Source organism: Naegleria lovaniensis (genome assembly GCF_003324165.1).
Source record: "Naegleria lovaniensis strain ATCC 30569 chromosome Unknown tig008, whole genome shotgun sequence".
Lineage (NCBI taxonomy): Eukaryota > Heterolobosea > Eutetramitea > Acrasida > Naegleriidae > Naegleria > Naegleria lovaniensis.
This window is the reverse complement of record NW_025407830.1, coordinates 637,688-650,365: the sequence shown is the minus strand read 5'-3', so window position 1 is coordinate 650,365 and position 12,678 is coordinate 637,688. Positions and strand designations below refer to the sequence as shown.

The window sequence follows — 12,678 nt, the reverse complement described above, 5'->3', positions numbered from 1 at the left end:
TGAAACAGAATGAAGCGTAGACCATTGCAACATTTTGAGCACGAAACACACTGAACATCGAAGTAAGACAAACAATTCAATAACACACGTTTTTGACATCCTTTTAGAATAATATATTATTTTATTTACATTTTCCTTCTCTCTACAACAGCAAAACTTGGGAACGATCTCTTCTTCAGTCGATCAAGTTCGTCTGTTAAAATTTCCAACTCTCGTTTCTGCTCATTGGCAATGTCTTGTAATTTTCTTTCCCATCTCAATTCTTTCATGCGTTTATCAGCCATATCCTTTTCATTGGTTGACGCTTGAATTTGATGAAGTTGATTTCTCTCCTCAACCACTTGTTCCAGAACTTTAATTTGTCGAATGAGATTGGTGTTCTCTTCGTATCGAACATGCATAAGGTCTTCCATCTTTTTGAGAATTCTCTTCTTTTCCTCAATGGCATTTTCTAGACCAGTCTTGACATTATCGATTTGTCGTTGCAATTTAGCTCTTTCCAACTTCTTCTTTTCTTCTGTACCTCCGCCCATCCTGATGATTTCTTGCATTTCTTTCTTGACTTTTAACATTTGTAATCGCTTGAATTTGATCATCATCTCTTCAGTGTCAAAGTTGATGAGATCATTCTCCCATTGAATTTTGCGAATTTTCTTTTTGAGATCTTTCATCTTGGTTAGCTGCTTGACTATTTCTTGACCCTGTTGACGAATGTTTTGGTTTTGATCTTCAACTGTGGATCTGAAAATGAGAATGGCATCTGAATAATCAGTCACTACAGCAGCTTGCTCAACTTCCACTTGTCCTTGCTTGAATCTAAAGATCTTGTCCATGTTATAGGATTCTGTCACAATTCGATCTCTAAACTCGGTAAGCTCAGTCATGTCTCTACTCATAATCTTTTCGAGGTCACCATCCTCCTCTTTTAGTTTTTGCAATTGCGCTTGCATTTGTTCCAACCTTAATTGTGATTCTCTGACATTCATGTCCATTTCCACTTTTGCCTCTCGGATTTCCCAAAACTTTTCCCACAATTCATCATCGGCAATAAAGATAGGTCTGGACTTTTCTTTTTCAAGAGGATCTTGAGGAGGAATATTTTTTGCTTCTTCCATTGCGTCGACATCAGCAAACGGATCAATACTCTCCATGGCGTTGTTCTCAGAGTTCTCGTTGGCGCCCTGAGTTTTACGAGTTCGAAAGAGTTTTTGAAGTTTTTCCATCATTTCATTCATTTTCATATTCATGGCATGTTGCAGTTTTTGGAGATCACTTGTCGCTGATGGATTTTTTTGCTGTGCGAGCTTCTTGTATTGCTGAGCGAGTAATTGTTGATTTGAAGCAAAATAAACTTGAAGTACGTCTCGTTGGAATTGGGTCTTGAAACTTCTTTCAATTTGTCGATCCTCAATTAAGAGTTTGTCATGTTCCGTTTTTTCAATTTCGTATCTCTTTCTATATTCTTGCAAAGCACTTGATGATTGTGCTTTTTTGTTTTTGAGATCCTCTAGGATTTTTTCGAGTTGTTTTTCTGCCTTCTCGAACTCTTCGTGTTGAATAATGGATTGAGCAAGTTTTACCATTTGCAATTCAATCTCATATAATGCTTGATCGCTTGCTTGCTTTTTCAAGAAGAGAAGCTTAAGACTGTTATCAAATTCTTGACATACGTCTTCAATTTGTTGCTTTGAATTGTTGAGTTTAGCTTCAAGTTGTTTCACCTTCTTGATTCTTTCTTCTTCCTTTTGCTTGAGAAGAGACTCATACACTCGTAATTCTTTCAATTCTTGGTCTGTTAATTCAGATTTTTCCTTATTGATGCAAGATGGAACTGGTATTTCTTCTTCTTTAACATCAGTGTTGTCTAAATCTAATTTACCATCCATCATCATGTTCAAAGCTCTTTGAATCACTTCCTTATCATGACCCGTGCTATTTTGGTCTTTTTTCTTGTCGGCCTGCTTCGATAGCTCTGAAGATTCATATTTTGCAGGTAATTCCTCTTCACTGACTTGTAAAATATATTGCTCTGGCTTTTCTGATGGCTTGAGTTTAGGATCGAATATTTCAATTTTAACTGGACAATCAGAACATCTTGAAAGTTCCTTCGAAATGTCTGTGATGACCTCGTTAATTCTTTCGATTTTTCGGATAACTTGGAGCTTTTCATCACGAGCAGCCTTGAAATCAGAGTTGAATTGCTTCATCATTTTGTCGACCTTATCTTGTAAAAGAAGAATTTGTGTTGCCTTTCTTTGTCGAGTATACAGGTCTGTATAAGGATATAGCAATGCATTCATATCCAATACAAGCTTGCTTCTAATATTTTCTTTCCACTTTTTACCAAAGTCAAGCAAATTTTCGCCTTCCTCTATTTTCGCTTCTCCATTTTCGCCCACTCGAGAATCTGCTCGCTTGATTGGTTCAGTTTCATCGTCCTCATTGTGAACGCCGCCCTCAATGTTGGATGTGATGTATTCCTTTCTTCTGTCACATAGGGTGATTTCTTCTACTCTTCTTAAGAATGCTATTTTTCCAAGAATCACTTCTTTCTTTGGATCTTTCTTGCGGATCACATAATTGGAAACCTCAAGAAGATTGCTATCCTTTTGATAGTCGGAAGTCATTTTGAACGCAACAATCGTTGTTGCATGCTCCTCCATAGAATCCCAGCATTCTTTCTTAATTCTTTTTGCCATTATGTCCTTTTTGGCATTTTCAATTTTCATGCATTCTTTCAGTTTTTCAGCTTCTTTTTCTCCTTCTTTTTCTAACAATTTTTTAAATTCATCATCGATAATAAACTCATCTTCAGAGAGTTTTTCATCCTCGTTGGCAGTGTCATTCTCTTCTTTGATAGAAATAAACAGTTTTCGAAGCTCTTCCAATTGTGAGTTAAACTGTTCCTTTTTGGTTTCTTTCATCATGTTTTCCAACTTGTTATGGCTATCCTTTTTTAGTTCTAGAATGGTTTTTGCATCTGCAGACTCTGAGATGAGGCCACATTTGTCTTTTGTTGAACTTTTTGGGATAGCTGACATAAATGTGGTTTTTGTTATATTCTCTGAAGGATCCAAGCAATATACATAGATAGAGCCATCATAACCAGAAGAGAAAATATAATTTCCATCGCTTGAAAAGCTAATACAAGAAACTCCTCCATCCTGTGAGTTGTGGAATGGGTGCATTTGTGCAATATTTTCATCATCTGTTTGCTCATAGAAATTAGTTTGAGCGGCCCGAATCCAAACCACTCCATCTTTTGCTCCTGTACACAAAATATTACCATCTGGACTCTGCTTGATGCATTCACCAACTTTGTGATGGCACAATACTTCACTACTTGGAGTGATGACGTTATTGCTGATTCCAGATTGTCGATCCTCCAAATTTAAATCATAAATCTTTATCGATTTATCTTGAGAGATAGCGTAAATATGATAGGGGTCACTATTGTTGAAATTATTAGTAAATTGAAATATAAGCTTTAAAAAAACGTACTCGCTGAAAGTAGAAATTCCGTAGCATGGATAATCTAGCTTCCACAAATCCTTAGTAACGTTATTTAAAAGAATAACTTCTTCGAAAGATGTTGGAGGTTCAATCATATACAAGTCTCCAACATCAGTGGCCACATATAGGCCATTTTTTGAAGCCCATGAGAGAGTAGCAATTTTGTTGCTAAATTTACAAAATCCAAGAACAGCAATTTCTTCGTCATCATCTTCTAATGAAGTGTCAATGTCAACGATGTCCTCGCTGTTTTTGTCATGATCCAATGTAGTATTCCTACTTCTTAAATACACAAATCCAAGGTGGAAGTCTGAAAAAGAAATGGCAACCAATGATTCACCGGGTCCTCCAATATTGATACCAGTTATTGAGGCTGACCTTAAACGCTGACAATAAATTAGGATAGGTTGATATTTGTCATCAAATTCAAAAATTCGCAAAAATCCAACAGTTGATCCTACAAAGAGTAATCCGTTCGAATACTCGGCACACGAAAATAGAGCATTAAATTTTCTCTTCGCCAGTAAAATATTTCGCTTATAGTTCCAAACTCTAACAGTTCCATCCATTCCCACAGATGTCAAGATTGTCTTATCTTCTTCAGAGTCCATCTTTTTTGGCTCAATTTGAAACGCACCAGAAACAGCTCCGACGTGAGAATCATAAAGCTTTTGGCAATAATATTGAATGAAATGAACAAATGTTACATCTCATGTGAAAATGGTTCAAACATACCATTGTAACGTTAGCTTCATTCTTCATAATTTCAAATTCTGTTGTAAATTCTGTTTCAAATCCTTTGATATGAATTCTGAAAAGGCCTCCATCAGAAGTACCAGCTAATATTTGTTTAAAATTGCCAGAGAGAGTGACTTGCGTTACGTCTCCTACTCTGTGTCCTAAATTAATTATTCTTGATACCGGCCCTTCATAGTGCCCGCTAGAATTTAATACATGAGACATCCCGACAATTTTCACATTTCCATCCGATAATCCAATAATACATGAGTGTTTACAAACAGCAATAGCATGCATCGAATCTTTTGAATCATCCAAATCCAGTATTACACCATTGGAGCTGAAATTTTCAAAGTGAAGGAAATCCCCATCACTTGTGACGCAAAGAATGTCATGATTTTTGCCCCATCCGTGCCTGTATCTTTCAGTTGCTTTAATTTTTTCATAGATATTTTCCGAGACTTTCGGTTCGCTATGGGATTGAAGTTAGCTTCATCCAATACAACTAATCCAGTAATACTTACAGAGCATGTAATTCAAAGCTATCAATAGAAGAGTTGATTTCCCAAAAAGCCAAATGGGCAATACCACTAGTGCATAGTTGCATTTTGTTTCTTGGATTAAAGCTGACATATTTGCTTGTATTAGGTGCCTTAGCTTCAACAATCCTAAAATGTGTACATTGCTCAATAATGTTTGGTTCTAGTAAAAAACTTACATTTTTCCCGTTTCCCAGTCCCAAACTTTTAGGGAATGATCTGGAATGCCACTTAGAGAAACGAGATACGATCCGTCTCTGGAAAAATCTAAATCGAAAAATTCAATGACTGCACCACCTGAGAGAACTCTCAACAGCTCAAAAGTTTGTGAATTATATACTCGAATTTTAGGACTGGAATAACTGTCTGCAATGGCAAATATTCCCTTCTTTCGATTAAAAGCAGCTGCACATACACCCGCGGTCAAATATAACTTTCGTTGGGTTGCTTCTTCAGCATGCTCTCCATCAAGATCGTCAATGAAAGAATTATTGTTTTGTGAAGAAACGGGCTCCTCAATATAAATATCGGGAACAAAGAAATTCTCTTCTTTTGTTTCTAAGTTAATAAATCGAAGTCCCCTTCCGCAAATAAAGGCAATTGTATCGTTATCAACGACATGAATCCTCTTTCCTCCGTAACCGTTGGAGCAACTTGATTCCGAGCAACATCATTAAATGCCCCATTCATGATCGTTAGGAAAGGCATTGTTTCCGATTGTACTTACATCATCTCACTCGATATAGTTGGTATGGACTTCATTTTGTGACGACAAAAGGATCGAAATTTTGAAACGATTTTTTTTTGTAGTTTTTTTGGCGGGGTGGGGGAACATCTTCTTGGTTGTTGTCCCAAAAAACAAGGACCAGGCAAGACCTTGAAAACAGATTAACAAAATGATGCATTAATGCAGTTTGCCTCAATACATTAACAAACAAAACTTGCCCTCAATGTTATTCGAGCTTAATTTTATTTTCCTTCGTATTTCTTTAGAATTCTGGACATGATCCAGTAATAACAAACGAAGGAAACTCTCTAGATGAAATGAACCATGTCGTCTTGATACGTAAATTCCATCATGGTTTGTTCAAAAAGACAATCCACCAGCTCTCGTTTGATATCCTCGGCATCCATTGCATTAATGACCTTAATATGCTTGTCAATGTTTTTCCTACGAACAGGATCTTGCACTTTCGCTAAGAATTTCTCCTTCATAAAATCGAGAGCTCGCTCATAGATATCGTCCGAGACACTTCGACGATCTTCAAGAAAACCTGTCCAATTTTGAATAAGATCTCTCTTAATATTGGAAGTATCTTCATCTTGTTTCAAATCTTCGGGACAGTCTGAGAAACATACAGAGAGATTGGTGTATCTTAATTTTTGTTTGAAAATATCCTTTTTGGTGAAAACTAGGAAAAAGGGATGAGCGTTGTACTGTGGAGAATTTACAATGTTTTCAAAAATTGAGAGAGATTCTGCTGTTCTGTTGGTGGTGTCATCTTCGTAACAAAGTTGATTGTATTCTGAAAGAGCTACGCAAAAAACAAAGAAAATCTTTCCTCCCAATTTTTCAGCCTCTATTATGTGTAATGCATTCATGAAGTCAGGTCATTTGTGAAAGGTAGCGGCACGTTACGAGATGTGATTGTGAACATTGGAAACAAAGATGAAATAATTGTCCAATAGTTGTTGTTGTTGAGTTTGAACAGAAACTTACCTCTTAGCATTTTAGGCCACTTTTTTCTTTCATTCTTTTGACCACCACAATCCCAAACGTTTGCAACAGTATTTCCTCCTCCGAAACGAAATTCCACATGTGTCACACCAGTTGTTTTTCGTTGAGAAATTAATAAATCCTTATCTGTAGCCTTGTCTCCTTTGTGTACTTTGATAGCTCTTGAAAAGTAATAATTAATATCTTCAACTGCAACAGATTCGACTTGATTATCTAATAGCATTTCTGTGTAGACTTTTTTCAAGATGGGCTCATGATTCCACATATCTACAATTTGTTGAATCAATTTTCCGTTCGAAGAGTGAGTGACATTCAAGATTCCCTTACTATCAAACATGTCAAAAACAGCTTGCTCAGTCTCTTCAGATTCTGCACATTTATATTCTGCATTCGGGTAATATAAATTTTTTCTGTTAAATATTGAAATAAGGGTATCGAAACATGGAGCAATGATTCCTTCTTGCCAGAATGATTGTAATAACTCATTTCTTCGTCTTCCTAGCACTATTCATGTGGTGTGTAAGATATTGTATATTCATTTATCGTTAATATTGAATTTGACCATTGGAAATTCATTGGTATCATGATCTACGACTTACATTTCAATTGTTTAAATATCGTTGTTTTAGCACTTCCTCCACATCCTTAATTATTTCATGATCATTTGAATCGTATTTAATTTTGAAATTGTGTCATGTTCAACAATTAATACATTCATTCCAAATGTTCGATTTCAATTATTTAAAGTTCAATCATAATTTTTTAAAAACCTACCCAACAAGATGATATTCATCTTTTTCTGATCCGTCTCTGAAGAAAACTCAGTAACACTTGTTCCTTCCTCAGTGAGTTCATGATATTTACCTGTATCAAAAATAGCATCTCCCAAAAACAAGGGCGGAGACGACTGTGGAGGCAAAGAACCATGAGTGTTGGTTTTCTTTGATAAGCGTCTCATTCCGAGTGGCGACGAAGGATTCATGGCAATAAGTGAAGCTGAAGTGAGGTACATGGTTTGGTCTGATGATGGAAACGCAGATATTTTCGTTTTCGTTGGAGAAGAAGGATCCTTTGAGGTCATTTGGGAAGTTGTGATCGCTGCATTGGCAGAACGACGTTTCTCTGGATCGATTCCAGTGTGAGAGGAATGAAGAGGAGAGGATGCATCCGAGGAGGATGGCGAATCGATTTGAAGTTTGTTTCCCATAGATATGAGAGAGTGTGTGTTATTGAATGAATGGTTTGATGAAAATATGTACAGAGTTTTTGATAACAATGTGGATTCAAATTCAACGGATTGAAAAGCTCAAGGATGAAAGGCAGTGAAATTGAATGAAATATTCAATGCTTGAAAAATTTGGCAAAGATTTTGTGTGATGAGTATGAACCGAGAAAATATTATTATGGTTCGATATGATGATTCGATTGAGTGACTAGTTCGTTCAATGTGGCTGGATGCAGTATGTGAAGGCTGCTGTTGTTGTGTTTTGACAATTTTTTCTCTCTATTTGACAAGTGACATTGTCATTGTATTTGGATTCGGGTTGTTGTTCTTGGCATCGGTTCAAAAAGTAACAAGCCCCCACGAAAATGCAACAATGTGAATCTTTGAATAGTACGGCACTTGACACAAGCTTCAAACGATCCCTCACTTTCCAAATCCTTCCAAGAGAGGACCAATTACGCCACCAATTCAGCATGAAAGAACATTTTCAATCTTTGGTGGCTCAAACATTGATGCAAGTAACGCTTTCTTTGTTTGGTTCTTTGTTAAACGATGGACTAATCATGCAAGCTTCGTCATCAGTGTCGAAAACACCCAAGTTACAAAATTTCCAAGTCCAGCACTCATCAAAAAAAATTTGTGATTACATCTCTCCTCTGTTCTCTTTGAAAATGAAAAAAGTCTTTTCCAAATCAAGCCAATTGATCAAGCAACAAGCTTGTGCAAGCAGATCATTCTCTACTCTTGCATCCACTCAATCAGCTCCTAATCTCCCATCTTTTGATTACAAGCCTCAACCCTACACTGGTCCATCCTTTGAAGAAGTTGAGAGATTGAGAAAGACCTACCTTTCTCCTGGACTTTTGACTTATTATCAAAAGCCTGTAATGATCGTGGAGGGTAAGAAGCAATACGTGTTTGATGAGAAGGGAAAGAGATACTTGGATTTCTTTGGTGGTATTGGTAAGTAGAGAAGATCTGGGTCAATCATCAATTCTGATCGTTTCAATTTTTTAATTTCAATCTCATACATAATTTGCAAATTATGTGGGTGGTTGATGATGTGTGCAAATCTCACTTCATCATGATGGTGAAATATCGCAAATCTTCCACAACTGGATCATCATTATGAAATCTATTTAAATATTTTGTATTGGAATTTCATGATGAACTATTGATGATTGGAATGTGTATCCTTTCATTCAATGCCTATGATTATTGGATCTCTGATGAATGGATCCACAATCTGAAATAATAATTTTCATCAAAAATTCTTTCGTGATGATCCTGATGTCATGCATGATGACGACTGTGTCCACGAAAAAATTTTCATTGGCATTGTAAACTTTGACTCTGATGATGAAATGCTGGGATGTTCGCCTATGAACGAATTTACTCATGCATTCCGTTGCTTGTCTTCTCGAATATTCCAACACTCCTCATGAATTCCTTGGCTGTTTCCTCTTGTGAATTGATGATTACTTTTTATGCGTTATCATTGTGTTACCATTATTACACACAAACAGTGACCATCTCTGTTGGACATTGCCATGAGGAGATTGTCAAGGCTGGCAGCGAGCAAATGAAAAAGCTCATGCACACCACCAACATTTACTACAATCCAGAAATTGCTCAATTCGGTAAGGAATTGGCAGACAAAATGCCAGGAAATCTCAAAGTTACCTACTTTGTGAATTCTGGAAGTGAGGCAAACGATTTGGCATTGTTAATGGCTCGTCTCTATACCAAGAATCATGATATTTTGGCTTTGAGAAATTGCTATCACGGTATGAGTTATGGTACCATGGGTGTTACCTCATTGTCCACTTGGAAATTCCCTGTTCCTCAAGGAGAAGGAATCAAGCATGTCTTGACACCTAACCTCTATCGTGGACCATACAAGCGTGATGATCCTAAGGCTGCTGAAAAGTATCACTGGGATGTTAAGAATGTTATTGAACAATGCACACCAGGTGTTATTGCTGGTTGGATCAGTGAACCTATTCAAGGTGTTGGTGGTACTGTCGACATGCCAGAAGGTTATTTGAAGCTTGTTTATGAGTCTGTCAGAAAGCATGGAGGTGTTTGTATTGCTGATGAAGTTCAAACTGGTTTCGGAAGAACTGGTACTCACTATTGGGGATTCCAAAGTGAAGGTGTCATGCCTGATATTGGTAAGTTCAACACTATGGTTATTTACAATCATTGACACCATAATTGTCTACAATTGAAATTTCATGTTGATTACCATTATGAAATATTTCACACGCAATTGCATCAAAACACATCATAATGACGAATCTGCAATTTCACACAAACAGTCACCATGGCTAAGGGTATTGGTAACGGTACTCCATTGGCTGCTGTCGTTACTACCCCAGAAATTGCCAAGACAGTTGCTCAAAAGATTCACTTCAATACATATGGTGGTAACCCAGTCTCGAGTGCTATTGGACGTGCTGTCCTCCGTGTGATTGACAAGGAGAATCTTCAAAAGAATTCATTGGAGATGGGTAACCTCTTGTTGGATGGCTTCAGAAAGCTTCAACAAAAGTATCCAATCATTGGTGACGTGAGAGGAAAGGGTTTGATGTTGGGTATGGAACTTGTCAAGGATAAAACTACTCTTGAGCCAGCTAAGGAAGAAACTGCCAAGGTCTTTGAAAGATGTAAGGATTTGGGATTGTTGCTTGGTAAGGGAGGATTGTACGGCAACGTTTTCAGAATTAAGCCACCAATGAACATTACTAAGGCTGATGTTGAATTTGCCCTTCAAGTGATGGATCAAGCATTCTCTGAGTTGTAAATGGATGAATACATCATGTACATTATTAATGTATAATTTATAACTAATGTAATTGAAATGTTTTATTCAGGACAATTTTTTTCTGTCTCAGTTCGATCGATGTGTTTACAGAGCTTTTTCTCCTTTGTTGGCAAACCACTCACATTGCAAGGGCTGGTTGGAGTTCAAGGATCATTGTGCAAATGAATACACACGTATTTCTAGTGCCTTCCTTTCTTTTTGTACTAACAAGTTATTAAAAAAAGACCTTTGGACATTCTCACGTTGTTAACGTCATCAAGGCAATCGCACGTCAGGTAACAATATTTTTATTTTAAAAAAATCTGAAAATTTTCATCATCGTTTGCTCCTCTCTCACACTCAGCAACAACAACAGAAATGAATGAAGAATACGATGTTGTGGTTTTAGGTACTGGTTTGACCGAATGTGTTATTTCAGGTCTTCTCTCCGTGAGTGGTAAGAAGGTTCTCCACATGGATCGTAACCCTTATTATGGAGGTGAATCTGCTTCTCTCAACTTGGACCAAATGTTTGAAAAGTTTAGAGGACAAGATGCCAAGCCTCCCGCATCCCTCGGTAGAAGCCGTGATTATAACATTGATTTAATTCCAAAATTCTTGATGGCTAACGGTAAACTCGTAAAGATTTTGAGAATGACTGGTGTTACTCGTTATAATATGGAATTTGCTTTGGTCGAAGGAAGCTTTGTCTATCACAAGGGAGAAATCCATAAAGTACCCATTACACCAACCGAAGTTGCCAAAACACCCTTGTTGGGCTTCTTTGAGAAATTGAAGGCTAAAAAGCTTGTTTCCTATTTGTACGATTATGATCAAAGCAATCCAAAGACTCATCAAGGATTTGATTGTACCAAAGACACAATGGAAAAGATCTACAAGTATTATGGTGTGAGCGACGACACCACTGACTTTTTGGGACACGCTGTTGCCTTGTACACGGATGATTCCTACATGACCACTGTTCCTGCTATTGAAGTTATTGAGAGAATGAGATTGTACGAAGAATCACTCAACATGTACGGAAAGTCACCATACGTTTATCCAATGTATGGTTTGGGTGAATTGCCACAAGTTTTTGCTCGTTTGTGTGCTGTTTATGGTGGTACCTACATGTTGGACAAGAGAGTTGACAGAATTGTCTACGATGATAATGGTCATGTGGTTGGTGTTGAATCGGGAGGTGAAGTTGCAAAATGTAAGATGGTTGTCGGAGATCCAAGCTATTTCCCTGAGAAGGTTCGCAAGACTGGAAAGGTTATTCGTGTCATTTGCATTCTCTCTCATCCTGTGAAGAGCACTGAAAATGCCAAGTCTACACAAATTATTTTCCCACAAAAGCAAACCGGAAGAAAGCATGATATCTATTGTTGTGTGACATCATTCACTCACCACGTTGCTCCAAATGGCAAATATATTGCTATTGTTTCTACAACAGTTGAGACTGATAACCCAGAGAACGAAGTTAAACTTGTTCTTGATCTTTTGAACCCAATTGATGAGAAGTTTGTTTACATTCTTGACACTTTTGCTCCATTGGAGGATGGAAAGAAGGATGGTGTTTTCATTTCCAAGTCCTATGATGCTACTACTCACTTTGAATCTTGTGCTGTCGACATTGTTGATATTTACGAGAGAATTACTGGTGAGAAGTTTGACTGGAATAAGAAGCCTGTTGAACCACAGGAACAATAATTTCACACATGTGAAATGAAACATTTGTAATTATCCAATAAAAATCCTATCACACCATTTCAAAAACGATCCTCACCATGTTTTCATCCTTACAAAACGCCACAAAATGCAAAACATGAAATGAGTTCTTTCATGAGATCTAAAATAGCCAGACGTCATCTATCTCTTCATTCAAAACGAGAACCCTGAATCTCACCAACATATAAACACACCCATATGGTGAGACAACTCTTTAACTAATTCACACCAAATGAAATATCACGTCAAATCCAAAGTCTAAATTGGTTTTTCCACATATTCGTGTGTGTGCATGAACGTGGCAAGATACTGAGCTTTGCTGTTGTTATTCTAAAGAAACCAATTCAATCAAAAAAAACAAACGTTCATTGACAAAACACAACTAGAC

At 37.1% G+C, this 12,678-nt stretch overlaps 4 protein-coding genes across 4 annotated transcripts; 2 read left to right on the top strand and 2 right to left on the bottom strand.

The window, feature by feature from the left end:
- Positions 1-125: 125 nt before the first annotated feature.
- On the bottom strand, positions 126-5,552 carry C9374_014626 (uncharacterized protein; the record flags this gene model as incomplete). Its single annotated transcript, XM_044690634.1, has 6 exons — positions 126-3,450; positions 3,502-4,181; positions 4,249-4,723; positions 4,776-4,919; positions 4,970-5,443; positions 5,518-5,552. The coding sequence occupies 6 exons, from the start codon at positions 5,550-5,552 to the stop codon at positions 126-128; spliced, it is 5,133 nt and encodes a 1,710-aa protein (XP_044553218.1).
- A 273-nt stretch (positions 5,553-5,825) lies between these two features.
- On the bottom strand, positions 5,826-7,735 carry C9374_014625 (uncharacterized protein; the record flags this gene model as incomplete). Its single annotated transcript, XM_044690633.1, has 4 exons — positions 5,826-6,370; positions 6,511-7,032; positions 7,128-7,172; positions 7,303-7,735. 4 exons carry the CDS (start codon positions 7,733-7,735, stop codon positions 5,826-5,828), a joined length of 1,545 nt encoding a protein of 514 aa, XP_044553217.1.
- A 689-nt stretch (positions 7,736-8,424) lies between these two features.
- C9374_014624 (uncharacterized protein) lies at positions 8,425-10,559 on the top strand (the record flags this gene model as incomplete). The annotated part of the gene is made up of 3 exons (XM_044690632.1): positions 8,425-8,716; positions 9,280-9,927; positions 10,075-10,559. The coding sequence occupies 3 exons, from the start codon at positions 8,425-8,427 to the stop codon at positions 10,557-10,559; spliced, it is 1,425 nt and encodes a 474-aa protein (XP_044553216.1).
- A 378-nt stretch (positions 10,560-10,937) lies between these two features.
- C9374_014623 (uncharacterized protein) lies at positions 10,938-12,272 on the top strand (the record flags this gene model as incomplete). The annotated part of the gene is made up of 1 exon (XM_044690631.1): positions 10,938-12,272. The coding sequence occupies one exon, from the start codon at positions 10,938-10,940 to the stop codon at positions 12,270-12,272; it is 1,335 nt and encodes a 444-aa protein (XP_044553215.1).
- Positions 12,273-12,678: the final 406 nt, after the last annotated feature.